The sequence below is a fragment of the Leopardus geoffroyi genome, chromosome B3 (genome assembly GCF_018350155.1).
Source record: "Leopardus geoffroyi isolate Oge1 chromosome B3, O.geoffroyi_Oge1_pat1.0, whole genome shotgun sequence".
NCBI lineage: Eukaryota > Metazoa > Chordata > Mammalia > Carnivora > Felidae > Leopardus > Leopardus geoffroyi.
The window spans coordinates 41,067,793-41,088,827 of NC_059337.1; the positions used below are offsets into that span (position 1 = coordinate 41,067,793).

At 43.1% G+C, this 21,035-nt stretch overlaps 1 protein-coding gene across 2 annotated transcripts in view; it reads right to left on the reverse strand.

The window, feature by feature from the left end:
• Positions 1-1,370: 1,370 nt before the first annotated feature.
• The window catches only part of SNX1 (sorting nexin 1), a 40,262-nt gene continuing 20,597 nt past the window's right edge, over positions 1,371-21,035 (reverse strand). Inside the window, exons 4-15 of one of the 2 annotated variants that reach the window (XM_045447936.1) lie at positions 20,891-20,957; positions 16,173-16,216; positions 14,306-14,447; positions 13,513-13,591; positions 12,996-13,071; positions 10,245-10,358; positions 9,965-10,058; positions 8,500-8,705; positions 5,624-5,767; positions 4,971-5,051; positions 4,435-4,506; positions 1,371-3,378 (exon numbers count right to left, since the gene is read on the reverse strand). In XM_045447936.1, the coding sequence (XP_045303892.1) occupies positions 3,292-3,378; positions 4,435-4,506; positions 4,971-5,051; positions 5,624-5,767; positions 8,500-8,705; positions 9,965-10,058; positions 10,245-10,358; positions 12,996-13,071; positions 13,513-13,591; positions 14,306-14,447; positions 16,173-16,216; positions 20,891-20,957 (1,206 nt within the window). In that variant the 3' untranslated portion in view covers positions 1,371-3,291. Of the gene's footprint in view, positions 3,379-3,416; positions 3,848-4,434; positions 4,507-4,970; positions 5,052-5,623; positions 5,768-8,499; positions 8,706-9,964; positions 10,059-10,244; positions 10,359-12,995; positions 13,072-13,512; positions 13,592-14,305; positions 14,448-16,172; positions 16,217-20,890; positions 20,958-21,035 lie in introns of those variants that run through there. The other variant, XM_045447935.1, reaches the window with a different exon arrangement.

Sequence of the window (21,035 nt, forward strand, 5' to 3'; positions counted from 1 at the left end):
ATTCTTCACTGTCTATCCCGGAATTCCAGCCAGAAACCTGCAAGTCAGGCTAGCTCATCCCTCAGGCCTCTCATCAGATCAGTGACCAGGTGTCCGGTGGTTCCACGTCCACCTTCTGAGCCTCTCCAAGAGACCATCCCTTCTGTCCTCCTCAGCAATCTGGCTGGCTGGGATGAACATGGCTGCTCTCCTTGCCTCCAGTCTGATGCGTCTAAATCACAAATGTGAACATGTTATTCCCTGCTTGAGTCCCTTCAGTGGGTCCCCACCCTTCTGGGTAATTGTGCCAAGTGCTTCACAAGTTGTATCAAGCAGTGTGATCTGGTTCCTGCTTGTCACTCTCTGTGGGCTGCCCAATGACTTGACCCACACCATACCAAGTCACCTACATTTCCCTAGATGCCTACCTCCCACTGTCAAGAGACAGGGAGGTAGAATGGGCCCAGCAGAAGGGGCAAACGCCTCTTCACCTTTAAGCCACAGCTCAAGCATCCTCTTCTCTACAAACGTCTTCTTCCTGAGGCCCCAGGTAGAATGACTCTAACTTTTGTACCACTGTGCAGGCCTTGGGCTCAGTACCCTTAACCTGTTTGCTTTCTCAGTTTCCATGTGTGCAAGCTCTGTACAGAAATGCACAGGCCTGTCAGCCTCCAGTGCCAGATGCTAAGGAGGAAGTTCTGAAACCACAGTCCATCCCAAGGAAATAACAGACTTGCATCAAGATGATCACAGGATGGAATATAACAAAGCAAGGATAAAGTTTTACAATTAAGTTTCTTTGGAGAAGAGTTACAAGTATGGAAAAGGGAGAAGACTTGGATAAACCCAATGGGGTTAGACTGTAAGGATCTGTGTGAATTCATGCTTTCTAATATCTAATTCTTTATGTCATCTCTCTCTCTCTTGCTACTGCTACATATCTTTGTCTTTCATTACTTTCCTGCTCTGCCAAAAGCCTAGAAGCAATGACACTGCAGGAGCAACGAGCACGCTCAGCATGCAGATCTTGGTTTCTATATATATTTAATTCTCCATTAAAAGAAATCAGGACTCTGTGGAGAAATGGCTGATTCCAGAGCTGGGGCAAGGAAGATATAGGAGAGGCCTGAAACATTTTATTATGCCAGAAAGTAAGAAAAGTGTTAAAAAAAAAAAAAAAAATGAAGGGGACAGGTTAAAAAAATCATCTGGGATGATTTGAGAATCAAAGTAAATCAAAGCAAGGGCTTGCAATGCACTTTGAGTAAAATAGGAATCCATTCATGCATACTGATAAACAAGTAGATTATTAAGTAGAGAAAAAGGATGTTTTTCTTTAGTAGAATGCCAACCAGTAAATGTAGATTATGGAGCCAGAAAAGCACACTGGAGAAGGAACAAAGTATTTACATGATCTCAAAGTACCTCCCCACAAATTTCTTGTCAATTACAAAGGGGAAAATAGTAATCAAGTGATCAGAGTTAACTTCGGCATTAACGGGACTGACATCATGCGCCAACTTAAAATGCTCTGAGGACGCATCACTTCTGTGATGTTCCTGCCTAACTGCAAAACCCTAATATAGTCACACGGAACCGTGAGACCAAGTCAAGAGATATTCTACAGAATACCTGGCCTATATTCTTCAAAAATGCCTAGGTAATGAAAGGCAAAGAAAGGCTGAGAAACTCTTCTGGATTAAGAGAGACACAAGTGATCGCATGTTACAACTAAAGGTAACACATGATCCTGAACCAGGAAAAAGGGAATAGCTATAAAGGACACTACTGGGATAACTGACAACATTTAAATATGGACCATGGGTTATGTAACAGTATTAGTTTACTGTCAAACTTCCTGATTTTGATAAACATACTTATGGTTGTAAATTATGAGAGATGTCCTTGTTCTTAAGGAAATGTATACTAAAGATCTGGGGGTTAAGGGGCACAAGGTCTGCAATTTACTCTCAAATGCTTCAGAAAATACAATATGTAAATATAGATAATAAATCATAAAGCAAATAAGGTAAAATGTAAACACTTGGTAAATCTGGGTAGAGGCTAGATGGGAATTCTTCGTGATACCCTGTAACTTTTCTAGAAGATTTAAATTATATTAAAATTTAAAATTTACCAAACAACCAAGAATCCAACAACAAGGGATGAGTCAGAATTATGGTACAAGCACTCTGTGGAAGCCTTAAAATTACATAGCCTTCTAAATAAAGTTTGTGAAGATATGTAACAATAAAGAAGAAATGCTTACAAAATATACAGTGCTGAATGATAAAGGATACAAAATATTTCATGTGGGTATTATTACAACTGTGCAAAAGCAAACACAAGACTGGAAGGAAAAAAATCAAGAGTGTTAATAAAGATATTGGGGGATAGGGAGAGACTGAGTGACTTTTTCTAAAACAAAACAAAACACCCAACTGTTGAAAAAAATACTTGCCAGCACTGCACCCCCACCCTGGATCCCTGCCCCCGCCAGGCTGGTGCACTGGAAATCAGTGCTGTTTACTGCATTCTCTTGCCTCGGGCTGTCCCTCCCCAAACCTTAACCACCCACCCAAGAGAACTAACAGAGCAGGCCTGGAATGCCCACAGAAAGGGGCGTCTCTGGGGCTGGGGGGTGGCGGACAGGAGTGGCGAGGTTCCATGGCAGGCAATCTGCCAACCCTGCCCCACAGAGCAGCTTCACAGACCACTCTGATCAGCCAGCTTAAGCAGCTGTGGACACAGCTGAGGGGAAGCCCAGCAACAGTGCATGTGAGACTCCAGTCTCCCTGGCCAGGCCAGGACAGAGACCCCTTTGAACGCCCTTGGCCTAAGCTGACAACACTCGGGCCCTGTTGTTGGCATGCTACCTCCTGGGCACAGAGAGTAAAGCTTCTTGGAACCTCAAAAAGTTTAGGAACTCTTGGATGACCTGATCTAGAGGCAGAGTGCTGGCTCTGTTCTCAACGGAGATAAAGTGTTAAGTCCTTATCAGCTCTTTACACTTTTAACAGGAATCGGTCTACTGGGGACTTGGCAGAAAGAAGTTCAGAACAGAAGTCTGCTATCAGAGGGCAAGACTGAGAGAGCCCTGGGCAGCTAAGGGAAACAGGGTAGGAATAAAAGAAAGTCTGCCTCCTTCGCAGGAGAATCCATTGTCCCTCTTACTATAAGAGATGTCTTTACAACTCCTTCCCTAAAAAAGTAGGAATAAGAATTAAATAGGTTAAGAGACCCTCAGAGTACGTAGCAGAGGTAGACAGAAAAAAAGAAATTCTAGTCCCATAGGGAAGCAGCAGCAAAAGCTTAAACTCCTGTGGAGAGAAACTTACTATACCTGGGCAACTTCTTTGTTCGGAGTATTCTGGACCTGTTTCCCAACTGCTCCCCAGCCTAAAGCAAAAAGCACCACCATTCCGAGTCACGTGACCTGATTTTAAAATATTTTATTACATAATCTTTTCATGGCACCATCAGGAGTAACAGAAAACGTTATTCCCAGTTCCTAACCACATCCTGAAAAATATACATTTGTATTTATATATTTATATCAATACTCCACCCCTATCCCCTAACTCCACCACCTAGTGTAGGTCTTTTGCTTAAAGCAAGAAACTATTCTCTCAGGTAAGAAAATATATATGGAAGCTAAATGAAGTAATGGTTAGAATGGGCACAGGTTGGTCGTGGGGGCAGGGAAGAAGGGATAAAGTCCAGGCTAGGCAGGATGCATCACTGGAGTCCGGCGGAGGTGGAGAACAGTGTATAAAAAGGCAGCGTCAGGCAGGTGGGCTCTGGTGTCCTTGGTCCATTAGGAGATGGCCTTTGCCTCAGGAAGGAAGGCTTCCCAGTACTTTGCCAGCTGCAAAGAAGTGGGGACAATGAGCAAGTGCCCCCACCTAGTGGCAGAGGCTGAGCCTGGGAGGGGAGCAAGCACAGGGCCACGTACTCCCCCGTGGTCTCAGCCACCCAAAGGGAGGCCAGAGCTGAGGCCAAGCTGAGGAAATGGCTAGGCTGAGAGTGGACCCTGGGACAGATTGGCCAGGCAGCCAATCTTACCCCTCTTCAGAGGAAGCATCAAGTACAAGGGAAATCTCTAAAGACAGTCCTGCTTCTGCCCTGGAGGAAGTATCCCTGTGGGGGCTACAGCTTTGCCCAGCTCAGTTAGCTCCTCACAATGGGATCCACTGTTCAATACAATGATTGGGTCTCAGCCTTAAGAGGGTTAGGTGGTACCATGGGGGGTTACAGGGAGAGGTAGGGTTTGTCCTTAAAAACTAACTTATTGTAGGATTAGGGCTACAATATCCTGCTTGGCAAAAGACCCTATTAGATTCTCCATGTTAGAGCAATACAGCCAGCCCAGCCCATCCCATCACCAAAGCCCCAGGTAGGCAGCTGGCCTCTGGAGGAGGCATAGAGAATGAAAGTCATGCATAACTTACATACCTGCTGCTGTGAATACAGGAGTGTCTCAAGGTACTTGATCACGTGGTTTTTAAAGTCCTTGGATTTTTCTTTCTATAGGAGACAGGATTCTAGACTGATCATCCAGACAGTTGCTCCTACCCCTCTTGATGGGATGGAGTTTATTGCTGACCAAGGCCAAACACAGCCCCAGAAACTATAGCTAGCAGCTGGAATAGCTATAATTTCCAGCCAAATGGCTTCTGCCAAGGACTTGCAAGGCTTTCTTGCATGGTGGGCAGGGGATGGGAGGTGGAGGAAGACAGGAGAAAGAAAAGGGAACCAGAGGACACAGGAAAGTTGCAAGCTTTAACTTCTCTGGTCCAGCAACAAGTGTAGGACAGCCACTCTGCCTCAGAACATAAATGTGAACACACACACACACGGCCACGTCTGTTCACAACTACCAGGTCACCGGCACTTTCATCGGTCTCCCTACTCAATAGACTTGAACAAAACCAACACCACCACTAAACAAGGCACTGCACACTTGTGAGAAGTAGGATATTCTATCTCACCTCAAACCGTATCACTTCTTTTCGGACCACAGTTGAAATCCTTTCAAAGTCCCTTTCATACTGAGTCACCCGAGACTCCCACTGGGAAGAAAGGGAACAGAAAGGATCACTTAATATTATGGTATCATTACGGAGTCTTTACCTTTGGACAGCAATTCTACATGTGAGACCTCAGTTGGTCATTATGTCTGTTTGCCCCTCTGGGTAAGATTAGAAACCATATGGACATTCAGTGTGTAAGTCTAAGTCTAGGTGAAGGCCATCTGGCTGGAAAAGAGATGCTGTGTACTCCAGGCCAGGCCTGGTCTCAAAGTTCTGGCACCCCAAAGCCCCTGGTTCAGGTACCCACCACAAAGGCTGGGAGTTCCAGAGAACTGAATTCAGTTGTTGCCATACTGAATCGCCTTGGGAGTTTTTCACAGACCCACCCACGACCCCTCCTGCAGAGAATCTGATTTGTTAAGTCTGGGTGGAATGGGAAGAGAGGAAAAGGGCCAGGCCTCAAAGCAAGCCTGGACTCATTCTCAGAGGCTTCCTCAGCAGCCACAGTCCTTTAGACTCAATCGGCTCTCTCGCCTGCTGTGGGGTTTCAAGCATCTGGGTGGGATGGGACCCGGGCTCATTCAGGAGCCAGTCTGCCCTGTGTGCCTCACCTCTAAGATCTCGTCCTTGGCCTGCTGCAATTTGTCAGGCTTGTTGGCCCAAAGCAGCCGAGCCTCAGCCTCCCGCTTCTTCTGCAGCGTCGCCTGAGCATCCTGCCAGCGCTGCCACGTCTTCATACGCTGGTCGAAGGCAGCCTGTGGGGGTGGGGGTTGGGGAAGAGCACAACCAGCCCTTCAGGAGCTCCCCTGGCTCTGCCTGGGGTAGGGCTTGGGGGGCAGGGGGACTCTCTCCCAGCAGCTGTGCTAGAGAAGGACTGACCAAGGGCAGGTTCTGCAGCCGTGTGTTAGTGCCCAGCTGGAAGCTTCACATCAAAAAGCACAAGCTTGGGTAAGACTCCTCTCCAAGCCTCCAGTGGGGCGGTGCCATGCTGCTTCATGCGACTTCCAAGGTTGGATGGCTGGGAGCACAGCAGGTGGCCTGATGCCAGTGCCTAGTTCTATGGCTTCTGAACTGCCTCCCTCAGATTAGTCTCTGGGTCTACATACTTTTCCTGATCTCCTGCCTGCCATGTGCCAGGAACTAAGAATACAGTGGGGAATGAAACACATGGTTCTACTTTTATGGAGCTTGTTACAGGTTGACATATATTAATAATTGCAAATAAATAATTACAAGTATGCAGAGTACAGAGTAAACAAGCAGAAGACCTATCTCAAAATAACAAACTTGGAGACCTAGCTTAGTCTGGGAGATATACCAGGGAAGCCAACCTAAGGAAGCAACCTTTAAATTAACACCCAAATAGTATACAGGATTAGCTTAACAAGTCTTTAACTAAATACTTGAAGCTACCATGGGGACACACACGGCTTCCATCCCATCCATACATTCAACTGATAAATCAAGGCCCCCAAGAAGCTCCCCAACGTCCACTTGCTGGTTTTCCCAGTTTCCAGTTCTTTTCTCTTTTTTAAGATTTTTATTTTTATTTATTTTATTTTTTATTTTATTATCATTTTTAAGTAGGCTCCACCTCCAGCGTGGAGCCCAATGTGAGGCTTGAACTCATGACCCTGAGATCAAGACCTGAGCTGAAATAAAAAATCAGGTGCTTAACTGACTGAACCACCCAGGCACCCCTAAAGATTTTTATTTTAAGTAATCTCTATACCCGTCGTGGGGCTCGAACCCACAACCCTGAAATCAAGAGTTGCATGCTCTACTGACTGAGCCAGCCAGGCACCCCATCCCCTCACCATTTCCAGTCCCTCGATCACATTTCCAGAGGACAGTTATTGGCGTAACCAAACCATCCACCACCCCCACTGGCTTAGTAGCTTCAAGAGGCAGCCTGGATGAGAGATCTGTACCTGGGGTCAGCCTCCCAGCCCTGCTCCAATTTGCTCTCTGCAGAAGTTTTCTGGATGTTCTCTAGGTCTCCTTAGGGCAGGCCTTTGCCAAAGTTTGAACCTTAGGGAGTGAAATGCCACCAAATTCACCTTCCCCAGCGTTGACTGTCACTGCTGTTCACTTGCAATTTCTAAGCAGCTCTCAATGTCAAAGTATAGGTAAAGGGTAACCTCGTAAGACTCAAGCCTAACCCTCTGGGCTAAGGGTGGTACAGTTCCAGGTTCAGGGAAGAGCATAAAACAAATATCTGCTCATCTCCCCAGCCCATCACCCTCTCACGATTATGAAAAGGGCAGGTTAAGGGTCTCTAAGAAAAGCCCAGCTTGCAGTTCTGCACTCAAGCATGTTGCCTCAGTCCCTACATGGAGCTCTAGGCTGGGCCTCTCTTATGCCTGGGGGGTCACATCCAAGAGCTATGCTTTCCTGAGGCTGCAAACGATGCCCCCCTCTGAAACTTTCCCAGAGAGGGCCCTTCCCTAAGGTAGTGCTCCAGCCTTCATAGTCTGACCAGTTCTACAAATTCCAAAGCAGGTTATTTTTCCAGCCTCTTACCACTCTGGAGTTAGCAGCAAACCAAACAGCTGAGGAAGACAGTGAGCGACCTCACAGGCTTTATTGAGCAACTCTGCCATAGAGGAAATGAGAGCCCTGGGAGCAGCTTGGTTCTTGACAACACAGGGGCTCCCTGGCCGGGGATGGGGAGCGAGTGTGGCTCTGTTCCAACTCAGAGGCTCATCCTGGTCCCAAGCTGGAGAAGGGGCAGATTCAGTCCCTTATAAGGCAGGCACCAGGATCCCTCTTGGCTCTTTCCTCTGTCTCAGGGAGACCATGCGAGAGCTAGTATCACTGCCCAATGAAGCTGCCTCGGCTGCTCTAAAAGGTCATGGGAAACCAGGCTGCCCCAGTTACCAGGAGAAGAGGTGAGGTGCTTGGGTAGGCTGCAGTGCTGTTATCAGTGTGGTCAGCACAGCACACAAAGGACTCTGGTGACAAGCTCTCTCAGCCCTGTGGCCACACTCCTCCATGCAATGCCAAGACGATTCCGTGTAGTTACCTGACTGCCCACATTAGAGGGACAAGTGGAAGCCAGCAAGAGCTCTTACGAAAGGCAAAGCCGCCGCTTACTGTTAAGGAGGCAAAGACCAAAGAACTGAGGAGTCATTGCTCCAGGGGGCCAAGACAGCAGGTCTGTAATAAGCCTCATTTGAAGAAAGGAGCATAGAGGACTGTGTGCAGCTTTAGCAATAAGGAGGGGCCTACCTGAAAATTCAAGAGTAGTCTTTTCTCCAAATGCATTTTAAAAACTGGCTATAAGGCCTCAAAAATGACATAGTGATAACTAGCGAAAAGTTAAAATGGATTTTTTGGTTCACAAGATACCTTCTCTCTTGAGAGTAGAAAAAAGTTACACCTACTTTCAGCTATAATGGATGAAAATTTCTTGGGAAGGGGAAAAGGAAAACAAAGGCAAATTAAATAAAGGGGAGGAAAAAGAGGAAAGCAAACAGAAGCTTACACGGACTATGGCCAGGAGACGAATGTAGTCACTCAGGAGCTCAGCAAGAAGGAAGAAGTCATTGTTGGCCTGTTCCTGGTGAAGCTGTTCAATTTTTTCTTCCACCTCAGCCAGCTGGGAGAGTGCCCGTGACAGTGCTGTGTTGTCCTCAGAGCTCCCAAGCATGGCTAGACTCTTTGCAAACTGGGCTGTGTTCAGTGCGAGCTCTGGAAGGAGGAAGACAGCAGAGGCCTCTTATCTCAAAACGAAAAGGGACAAGTCAGCTGGCATTGAATGGCATGCCTTAGAAATGCTGCCTTCTGCATATCTAACAACTGTGGGCTCTGCAACCCAGTCACTTACACCACAGCCAACTGTACTTAGAAAAGTGAGGGGAGTGCAGTGTGGTCACACGAGCCGGGAGAGACATCTGCTGTTCTAAGTTTCACCAAGTTAAGGCCTGGCCTACTTGGAAGCAGCAGCTTCAATATTCCTGGAGAACTAGGGGCCAGTTAATACAAACAGGCCAAAGGAATGATTCCAATTTTTATGTTAAAGCTCATTGTTAGTCTATTTGCATGAGAGTGAATGTACGTGCACACTACATAGTCTTCCATGTCCTAAAGCAGGACAAACTTTTTTTCTAGGAAGGGCTAGATGATTTAAGCCTATGGATCATATAACGGCCTCACTTTCTTTTTTCACTCATCCCTTTAAAAATGTAAAAGTCATTCCTAGCTCACAGCAACAGGCCTAGGGCTAGGTGTGGCCCATGGGCTGGGCCATATTTCGCCAATGCTCACAATGGCTTCATTTTAACAGTTTTCTGCTCGTTTTGATTTCTGTTTATTACCATGTTTGTTTGCTTATTTAAGTAAGATTCATGCCCAGTGTGGAGCCCAATATCGGGCTTGAACTTATCACCCTGAGATCAAGACCTGAGCTGAAATCAAGAGTTGGATGCTTAACTGACTGAGCCACCTAGGCTCAGATTATTACCTGATTATTACCTGATTATTACCATGTTTAAGGCAGAGAAGGAAAGCATTCAAACTTGGCAAATTTTACTAGCTCTTAGACAAATCTCACCAAAGAAAGGTGAAGAAAGGTTAGGAGACATATATGGTGTCCCTGAATTTACATATTGTTCATTTGACCATGTAGCTAAAGTGTGTGACGTCACTTTGGATGTAAGCCACCAATTCAAATCATACCAACTAAAGTCCATGTCCCACGTGAAGCTGTATGTGAGGCAGTTCCCCTGCACCCCTCCCAGCTAGAAGGCACAATGCTCACAGCGGCTGAGTCATGTTTCCTGCCAGGAGGTGCAGGGCGTATCTTTTTGATGAGAACATCAAGGACCAGAAGGACCAGGTGGGCTGAGAATTTCAACTTGAATGGCTGACAGGGTTGGGAGCAGCATGCCCTCCCACCTATAGCTCACTGGAGACATCTCCAGCTCTGAGTGCATTTCCGAGGTTGTTACCTTTTCTATGGTTCACTAGAGTTTCTACAACAGCATGCAGCTTCCGTAAGCGCTGCTCTTCACACTCTACTTCCTGGAGCTTCTCCTCAAACCACTGAAACACACAAGTCCAGATCTTTAATGGAGGGGAATCCTATAGGCATACAGCACAGGGTTTCCTTTATGGACTGAATTACCTTAAAAGATAAGTCTCTAATCTGAGAAATGTCAGGATTTCTCAGGGCTTCTGACCCATAAGACTAAGGGGGCAGGGGAAGCCGAGAGGCACAGGGCTACTCACAATGTCTGATTCATTCATCTTGATGGTCATTTTGCTGACTGCGTCCGTGGCTTTGTTGAACATCTTGAGGAGACCAGCGCCACTCAATGTCTGGGTACCCACGGCGCGTGGCAGCTACAAGACCAAGAAGGCGGGGATGGCAAGTTATCTTCTGCCCCTATTTTAGGTTCAGAAGAATTAGTATCCATCAGATGGCATGCCCAAAACTTGCCAAACAATTATTTGAAATGTAGACTGTTGTTTTCAAAGGCAGTTAGACACATCTGTAACTAGCACATATAGAAAGAAAAAAAAATCAAAGGACTATGTTTAACATAATAACAAAATTTTCATTTTGAGATAGGGTATAGAAAGAAAATACAGTAAGATTGTTATGTAGCCAGGTGACCTCATGTTGAGATGGTCTGCTATCCCAGGCATGAACTGCTTAAATACCAAACATGCTTTTGTTAAAAGTTACGAGATCCTTTGGATAAGCATACTCTGCACACAGCTGGACTTAAGGTCTTGAGAGGCTCTAAAGTTGTGCTGTGATTCCATTTGAACAAAGGTCTAAGGACAGGAACATTATTTACTCAGATTGGGGTTACTTTTAGGGATGATCTAGTTAAGCCAACCATGCCAAACATTTAGAAACAATTTGGTTGGTTCAGTCTTACCACTTCTTTCCTAAAGTATGAAAGGAATGCTAAAGAATCTACAGTAAATATATTATACGAGAGTGAAGAATTAGATTTTAGTGCTCAGGACGGTTAGTCAAGTAATTCTCAACTTGGGGCCATTTTGATACGTAGGGGACATTTGGCCGTGTCTGTAGATAATTCTGGTTGTTAAAACTGGGGTGGAGATGCTACTGGCATCTAGTGGATAGAGGCCAGGGATGCTACTAAACTTACAACGCACAAGGCAGCTCTCTACAACAAAGAATGATCCAGCCCAAAGTGTCAATAGTGCTGTTGTCAATAAACCCTGTTTTAGGGGTATGAGGGAGGGATGAGGGGGTAAAAGGGAAAAATGGATACAGGGACCCCAGAGGAGGAATGAAAAGATTTAATCACTAAGTAAAGAAATTTTAATTAAAAAATTTTATTTGGGGGGGGGGGGGAAACCACATATAGCTAGTACCATTTTCTTCATTAACATAATTCACACTGTGTGCAAATTAAGTAAAAATTAACAAGTAAAAACACGGGGGCACCTGGGTGGCTCAGTCAGTTAAGTACCTGACTCTTGGTTTTGGCTCAGGTCATGACCTCACGGTTCCTAAGTTCAAGCCCTACATAGGGCTTTATGTTGATGGTGTGAAGCCTGCTTGGGACTGTCTCTCTCCCTCTCTCTGCCTTCTCTCGCTTGCTCTGTCTCTCTCTCAAAATAAATAAATAAAAACTTAAAAAAATAGTTAAAAAAATAAATAAAAGTAAAAACAAAATGAAAAAATAAATACAAAATGATAGTCCTATCCTGTCACTTATTTCCTTCTACTTTTCTTTCATATGGGATACAACATCGTTTGATTCCAGTGTTGCTTTTGATCTTTACTAACATGTTCCTATAGCGCTATATACCTGCTGTTTCAAGTTTCACATTTTATTTCATTTTTTAAGTTTATTTATTTTCAGAGAGAGAGAGAGAGAGAGGGAGGGAGGGGCAGAGAGAGAGGGAGAATCCCAAGTAGGCTCCATGATGTCAGTGCGGAGCCCCATGTGGGGCTTGATCCCACCAACCATGAGATCGTGACCTAAACCAAAATCAAGAGTTGGACGCTTAACCAACTGAGCTACCCAGGTGCACCAAGTTTCACTTACTATTATTATTATTTTTTTTAAGTAAGCTCTATACCCGACATGGGGCTCAAACTCACGACCCCTCAGATCAAGAGTTGCATGATCCACCAAGTGAGCCAGCCAGGAGTCCCATGTAATTCTTATAATATAGATTTCCAATGAATATATATGAACACTTCTGTATACTTTTTGTTTTATGACGAGAATAAAGTATTTGCTGTATTGATATATAATACTTAATTCTTCAATTATTAGCAATTGGGCCATCTCCAGTTTTTCACAATCATGAATAGCCTATGCATAGTCTGTAAAACAGACGGTCTACTTGAATCAACACTTTTGCTATATGGCAGTTCTGTGGTCGGTGGTAATTGGTTTTGACCTAATGACCCCCAGCTCCTTGCACAAAATAAGCATTCAATTTGAGCCAAGTCATAACCTATGAAAGACATACAAAGGACTTGCCAAACAGATCACTGTGTTGTTCCAGTAAAACACCAGGGTGCAGTCTGACTCCTGAAACCAGTTGCTTTTAGGGTGCCTAGGTGGCTGTCAGTTAAGTGATCAACTTCGGCTCAGGTCATGATCTCATGGTTCGTGAATTCGAGCCCCACGTCAGGCTCTGTGCTGACAGCTCAAAGCCTGGCGCCTGCTTCGGATTCTGTGCCTCCCTCTCTTTCTGCCCTTCTGCTTGCACTCTGTCTCTCTCTCTCAAAAATAAATAAACATTAAAAAAATTAAAAATAAAATATAATAAAATAAAATAAAATAAAAATAAAATAAAACCCATTGCTTTTGACTACAGGCAGAACTTCTTTTATTTCAAAGGCTGAAAACTACCTGTCATTCTTGAGGGCTTACAAATTAAGATACAGTCTTATACTAGGTTAAATGCATATTGAATAAACTAGTTTCATTTCACTAGAGGCAGATATAAATTATGAAATTCAGTCTGTACAATACTAACCTCTTCTTTTTCTAAGAACTCCCTGACATCAGGATCCTGTAACATGGTAGGATGATTCACAATCCTCTGAAGGTACCTACAGGGTATAAGCAGTTATCTGGTTAGTCAACCTGGCCTCACAAGGTTTTGGGTGTCAAGCGTATGTCTTTCATTACTTTAAAATGTGCTCAGATAAGGCACTTAAGTATGACTCTGCTAATAAGCACAAATTCATGTTCTTCACATTTCCAAAGAGAGAAGAAAAGTAACTGCTCGGAAAGAGACATCAGAGCCAATTATATCTGACTGCAAAAGAGAATATCATTGTCTGCTCACTTAGGGTGAGGAAAGAAGATGGTCTGTTCCTAAGGTGGGAAGGTCAGAGACCAAGGAAAGGTTAGAGAGCTAAGAGAGGTGTGAATCTTTAATTCAGTCAAGTGTCATCTCTACTAACTCAAGTGAATGTTTCATAATTAAGTCTGTTTCAGCTTTTCACTTGTTCTTATGTTACTCAGGAAAATGGATGTATGGCATTTACCTTTCTAGAGCGGCCCTCCGTTTTTCAAGAAATTCTGCAGAAGAGGAATCTTCCTTCCCAACTTTTACTTTTGTCATTCCTGGAATGGAATTTAAAAAGTAAAAATAACTGTAAATCATCATGAATTAAAAAACAAAACAAAACAAACAAACACCTGTGAGAAAGCCCACAAAAGGAAAGGCAATGAGAACAGCATTACCAAAAACAACCAGAGGCCACTTCTACACCCCTATGTTGCGAGGAGACATGAACAAAAGATTCTTTACATGAGAGTCATTTTTTGAACTAGCCTCAAAGTGCTGAAGGTTCTCAACTCTGGGACTTGCAGAATATTATATGTTTTCTAAAAGGGCCACAGGACTCTAAGTCTAGATGAACCAACATCAACTGATGGCAATGGGAAGGTTCCTCAGCTCCCCCAAACCTCCATCCAATTTAGTATATTTCAATTTGGAGGAATTAGGAATCATTTAAGACTCCTGTTACCAATACAAACTCAAACACCACATGTGCACGCACACGCACACACACACACACACACACACACACACACACACACAGAGCTGTGAAAGCTCAAAGCATAGCCTCCTATTGCACCCAAGGAAAGAGTACATGTCAAAACATGCTATTTCTCTTGGCCTCATGTGATTTACAGGAAAACATTGGAAATATTTCTTTCCTAACCGTAAGATTCCACAGTTAAGAGAAGTATTCTCATATACTAAGTAGAAAGTATATTGCAGAAAGAACACAAAGGAAAAAATCCAGGCAGAATTAAAGACCACATGCTTACCTATTAGGCTTTTCTCGGGTGGAGGAGGGACAATAAAGCCATTCTGAGAATGTTTCTCCGAAAGCTTCTCGTAAAGACCCAGAAAGTCACTAAATCTTCTTTTCACCGCAAACTGTTTACTCCTGAACATTGGTAGGCTCGTCTTGGGGACAGAAAAAACACAAGGCGATATCATTTCAAATAGAAGATGAGTATCTGTAAAGTCATCTGGTTGATGTGAAAGGAGTTTACTTCCCAGATCCCTGTCCTTTAGTCACCTGGCAAATAACTTTCTCCAAGTCTGAGATTCTTAAACCTTCTGAACTACAGTCTCCACTGTCAGGAAGTCTACAGAGCCCTTCTCAGGATAAGAGTATTAAATGCATAAAACAAAATGTATAGCATTACAAAGGCAACTAATTAAATTCAAATCCAGTTCTACTTCGAGGTTGAGAACACTTGTTCTAAAAGGAAACAGAGGTTGAAGTCTAGTTTAAAGAGGAAATCTATGGTCACCTACAACCCATTCATCTTGCACTGCCTTATTAAGGGTATTTGCCGCTGGAAACAAAGCAGTGAAACAAAAGACAGACTAGAGGGGGGAGGATCAGGTGAAATATCTACACTGTAGACACTTTAAACTCTAAAGTGTCACAGGATCTAGAACTCACAGGGGGCAGGCCAACAAGTAGTAGTAAGACAATATAAAGGAAACTTCTAGCAAAAAAGACGAGGCCTATATCATAATGACAGATCATTTAATACTCACCAGGTAGGCAAAATCTAAGGAGGCTGTCCTTGCCAGTTGTTAGCAGGGGAGTATATCAATGGGAACTTTTACACACATGCCAGTGGGAGTATAAATTGGTACAAAGACTTTTTTAAAAGTTTGTATTAAAAAAAACAGAAACAAAAACAAAAGTTTATATTCCTTTTCCTCAACATCTGCTCTATCTAGTACCCTGGGGGACTCCTCCTGTTTTTATACACTCTAGAGAAACTCTTCTACGTGTGCACTAAGAGACATGTGCAAGAAAGGTCGTGGTTCATAATTACAGAAACTGGAAACATGCCAAATATTCACAACAGGAAAACAGATAAATATATTATGCTATAATCACACAATGGACTAACTACAGCTACACGCAACATGGATGGGTCTGAGAAACAATGCTAGTAAAAAAAGCGCTTATTTTCAGCATGATGCCGTTTTTATGAAACTTAAGGACAAAGCAAAACAGCATACTGTTTAGAGATACATATGTGAACAATTTTTATAAAGGAAATGAGAGACAACTCAGGAGAGTGGTTGTCCTTAAGGTGTGAGGCAGGGGATATGACAGGGAGAAACACGCAGGCAGATTCAATGGTACTCATCTTAAGACTGGTGGTAGGTTCGGGGCTTCATTTTTTATGCTTCATAACCTGCATACAACATTGTGTAAGTTTTGTATGCATTAATGTTATATAAAAAAGGAAGACCAGACCTGAGGGGTAAAAGGGCAGGGAAAGCATTAGAAGAAGTTCCACACAGGAAACCTCATAAGAACTGACAATTTTTAAACAGATGACATAGTTTGGGGCAATCCACCAAACTAGTTCTAAGCCACAAAGTTCCTACAAAGGACGGGAAAAATGTCAGAGATACCACATGTCTTAATAAAACTTACAAAGTTTCACACTGAAGTGTTAGCTCTCTGGAAGAAAAGTGGAAAGGCTCAGATGAGATTACCAAAGGGATGCAGGCTTGCTCCATCTTGAGTAAACTTGAAGGAGGATGTTGGCAAAGAAACTAAGGAAATACCCAGAAATAATCTGAATGATGACCTTCTTGGTATAAACACCCAAGTCTATTAAGATGGTTACCAGCTCGGTCGCTTGGACTCACCTGTGTTGTAACTTTGTAGGCTACATAGGCATTCATACCATCCCCTGTGGGAAAACAAGAAAGCATGAGAGAAGTATTCTGCAAACTAAAGCAGTGCTGATCTTGCTAATATCTAACCAGGAATCATAAACCACAGGGGCCCTGTATAAGAAGAGACACTTGTTTCATCTCCAAGCTTTATAAACTATCCTACAATCTCCTACTTTGCCTTAAGGTCTTTGCGGCACATATCATGCCCCCACGGATGCTGGCGGGGTCCCAGGTTGAGTTAAACAAGAGAGTCAGCCCCCTGTTCCAAGGCCAGGCTCCATTTATACCCTTCACAAAGCAGCACTGGATACTGACAATCCATCGGTTGTTACCATGCCAATATTTGGGCTGGTTATACACATCTGTCTAAAATCAAACAATTCTCTTGCTGTATAAAGCAGGAGAAGGAAGCAACTGATGTAAAAGGAAACAAGCAGTTCTACCCTAAGCTAGCTCTGGGCTCGGTTTGCTCTTTCAGAAATACTGTCACGGACCCCTCCATTGGTGCTGGGGGACACTGACCTCTCTCATCTAGCATGTTCATCCAGAGCAAAGGGCCTGGCAGGAAGACGCTTCGGCTGCCTGATGTCACACAAATCTCTTTCCTGGAGGAATTATTTTTCTGAAAAAGCCTTTGACTGTTAAATAATTTGGGATTCAAGCAATTGTTTTTCTCTGTGGTAGTGTTCTGACCTAGACCACTTAGGGACATAAAGGCACCATTGACTCCCTGAGCAGTGAAAAGACATACAGTGGACTCTGACAAGGCTCCAGGGCTAGAATGTGGTGTTTTGGGTTGGTTTTGTTCCCTTCTTCCCCCACTCAATTCTTCCTCACACCAAACAGGAAAACCTAGGTCAACAATTACTAGGTGCTTATGATTCTGAACTGGTCCTGGGACAGGGCCCAGGGGAAGAAGGTGCAGTACTGGATCGGCAGGGCACATACAGCAGGCAACCTGGTTTCAATGAGATGGCTAGGAATGCCTGTTTTTAAAAAGTACATAGAGAAGTTGGAGATTATACAGGAAGGAAGGGCTTGTCTTCTCTACCTTTCTAATACTACGAAAAGGGTGTACGTGAAACAGAAATCATAAGCTAACCCTTAGAAATTACTGCGTATCAATTACCACTGTTAGTTCTCTTCTAACCACTACATTGCCTAACACTACCAAGAACATTTACCACTGTTAAAAGGAAAAAAAATCTAAATTTACTTTACAGAAAAAGTATTCAAAATTTCATTCAGAGGTCATAGTCAAATTTCAAAGTGGTCAACCCCTTAATTTAGTGCCTGCAAAAAAGGAAGCCTAAATGCAAACATACGTAACACCTAACAGCAAAGCAAGATCATCAGTTTGCCAGCCCATCAGCTGCTTTTACTGAGGCAATGAGTGAGGGAAAACATACCTGCATGTACACAGAGAGTTCATAAAATATGGAAATGGGCTAGTAATACAGCAGTTTTAAATTTACATTAACTTCCTAAATAATTTCAGAGAGTTGGAGATGGCATATACAAATTACCATGGCTCTAAAAAGCACATCCTGGTAGAAGTGGGATCCTATTTATTTATTTGTTTGGTTTTATTTTTTGTTTTCACTTTTCAAAACATTTATTTTTAGAGAGAGAGAGAGAGAGAGAGAAAGAGAAAGAAAGAGAGAGAGAGAGAGACAGAGAATGAGAACACGTGCGCAGGGGAGGGGCAGAGAGAGAGGGAGAGACAAAATCCTAAATAGGCTGCACTCAAAGCATGGGACTCCATCTTATGAACTGTGAAATCATGACCTGAGCCAAAATCAAGAGTCAGATGCCCAACTGACTGAGCCACCCAGGTGCCCCAAGGTTTTAAGTAATCTCAGTGTGGGGCTTTAACTCATGACCCTGAGATCAAGAGTAGCATGCTCTACCAACTGAGTCAGCCAGGCACCCCGGTTTCTAATTATTTAGATGTGGGAAGGAGAAGCACATGTTGAATAAACAGCCCACACAAATAGAAGGTGTGGTTGTAAAAATCAGGTTTTTTTGTTTTTTGTTAATGTAATCTCTACATGCAACATGGGGCTCAAACTTACAACCCTGATATCAAGAGTCACATGCTCCAATAACTGAGCCAGATAGGGTGCCCCAAGATCAGGTCCTGAATATGAACATGCTCTAAGCAGCTGGTTTCTTGGCATCAACGTGACTAAGAACCTAGACTATGATACAGGGAATGAAAGCTTATCACCAAAGGGATCTGTGTTTAAATAAATCTGATCCACAGGATGTTTAAATTACTGTTATGGAATGAATTCTGTACTCCTAAAAAGATATGTTAAAAGTCCTAACTGCCAGCATCTCAGAGTGTGACCTTATTTGGAAACAGGGTCTTATAGAAGCAATCAAGTAAAAATGAGGTCAGTAGTAGTGGGCCCTAATTCAATATGACTTCTGTCCTTATAAAGAGAAATGTGGACACAGAGATAGACATATATAGAGGGAAGACAATGTGAAGACGCCCAGGTAGAATGTCATGTGACAATGAAGGCAGAAATTGGGGCGATGCAGCTACAAGCCAAGGAATGCCTGAGGCTCCCAGAAGCTAGAGGAGAGACACAGAAAACCTTCCCTAGTGCCTTCAGAGGGAGGATGGCCTTGCTGATACCATGATTTCAGAATTGTGAGCAAATATATTACTGTTGTTTTAAGCACTCTATTTGTAGTACTTTGTTACAGAAGCCGTAGGAAACTAATATACTCCCTCCCTCTTCTCGTCTATTAAACTTCATGACTTTTATTTCATTATTTTTTCAAAACATCATGACTTTTATTTATTTTTGAATGTTTATTTATTTTTGAGAGACAGAGAGAGAGAGACAGAGTATGAGCAGGGGAGGGGCAGAGAGAGGGAAACACAGAATCCGAAGCAGGCTCCAGGCTCTGAGCTGTCAGAACAGATCCCGACATGGGGGCTCAAACTCACGAACTGTGATATCATGACTTGAGCTGAAGTCGGACACTTCACCAACTGAGCTACCCAGGTGTCCCTAAAACATTATGACTTTTAAATATTAAAACAATTAGTATTATTCAATTATTCTTATTCTACTAAGGATTTAAAGCAAGTAAAGTTTAACTAACTTAAAATCAATGTGCTTACAAAATACTTATAAATATTGGAGAGGCAAAAAATAACCCCGCACATGTAATCCAAAGTACTGGCCCAGGCTCTACCACGGACCATACTGTGACCTGACAGGAAAGCTGTATTTCACCTAGTAGCCCTCAGTTTCCTCTACTACTGGATGGGGAAACTGTATAACATGCTCATAAACATCTTACCAGTGCAACAATCTAGGAAAAGTCAAACTCAACAAACCATTTTGGCATAAAGTCTAATTACAGTTTATAAATTCCTGTTTCTAGGGGTGCCTGGTTGGCTCAGTTGGTTAAGCATCCGACTTCAGCTCAAGTCATCATCTCACGGTTCGTGGGTTTGAGACCCATGTCAGGCTCTGTGCTGACAGCTCAGAGCCTGGAGCCTGCTTCAGATTCTGTGTCTCCTTCTCTCTCTGCCCTTCCTCCGCTTGCACCTGGTCTCTGTCTCTCAAAATTGCATAAATGTTAAAAAAAATTTTTTTTTAATTTCCTGTTTCTAGTTCAGAACAAAGGGTTGGAAATTACATTTTCCTCTTGACCATATAAACAGCACCCATGTTTAGGAGGAAAGGTTCTGTAAAGCCTCTTTTCTCAGGGACTGTACCTAGAACAAGGAAAGTTGAGGCCTGCTGCTCTCTGTTCGATAATAGCTTTCACAAATTTGCGACATGGGAAGGCCATCCAGAAAACCCAAGTTCTGGCCAAAATTATGTATTGTGCTTTTTGAAAACCCAACTTCCCCCAAACTTGACCAAAATTCAACCAGGTCCTTTAGTCATTACCTATCAAAGAGAGATACAGACTTAGGTACTTCTTTAGGCTATCAAGAATGCATGATAAATAATATGTAACAAGAATTCCAAACTTTTTAGGGGAAAAACAAATTTAGTACCCTCAAATTTTAGAACATGTTTTAGGATGCTTAAATAGAATTTATGATTTCAAAGAAAAGTAAAATGGTCTTATCAACTCTGTGGGAAAAAGCAATTTTTGGTTGTTTTTTTTTTTTAATGTTTATTTTTGAGAGACAGAGAGTGCAAGTAGGGGAGGGGCAGAAAGAGGGGGGACAGAGGATCCTAAGAGGGGCTCAAACTCAGAAACTGTGAGATCATGACCCAAGCCAAAGTCGGATGCTCAACTGACTAAGCTCAGGTGTCCCGCAATGTTTGGGTTTTTAAGAAAGGATTCTGGGGCACCTGGCTGGCTCAGTCAGTGGAGCATGCAACTCTTGATCTTGGGGTTGTAGGTTCACGCCCCATGTTGGGTGTAGAGATTACTTAAAAATAAAATCTTTAAGAAAGAATTCTAATAGTATTTAAAGTCTCTGATTTTTTTTCCCAAAAGCAAAAAAAAAAGCCTAATAAAGTACTAGGTAACTACTATTTCTAGCCTTAGAAGCATAGCAAGGGGAATAAACTTACAGGAGAGAGAATGATGAAGCACTTCACATTTGCTAATTCAGCTCTAGAGGTAACCATGTAGAAACTGGCTAGCCATGTTTTCCTTGGCCACATCCTAACATCAGAAGGATGTTCAAGTACACTTACCTATCTTCTCAGGATCAGTTATACCAACTGTCAAATCAAATTGGTCTTCCTGTTCTTCTTCCTCTAGCTTTTAAAGAGAAGACAAACCATGAGAGTTAATACACAAAAAAGGCTGTTAATTTTGCCCTGTACTTACCTTGTTTCA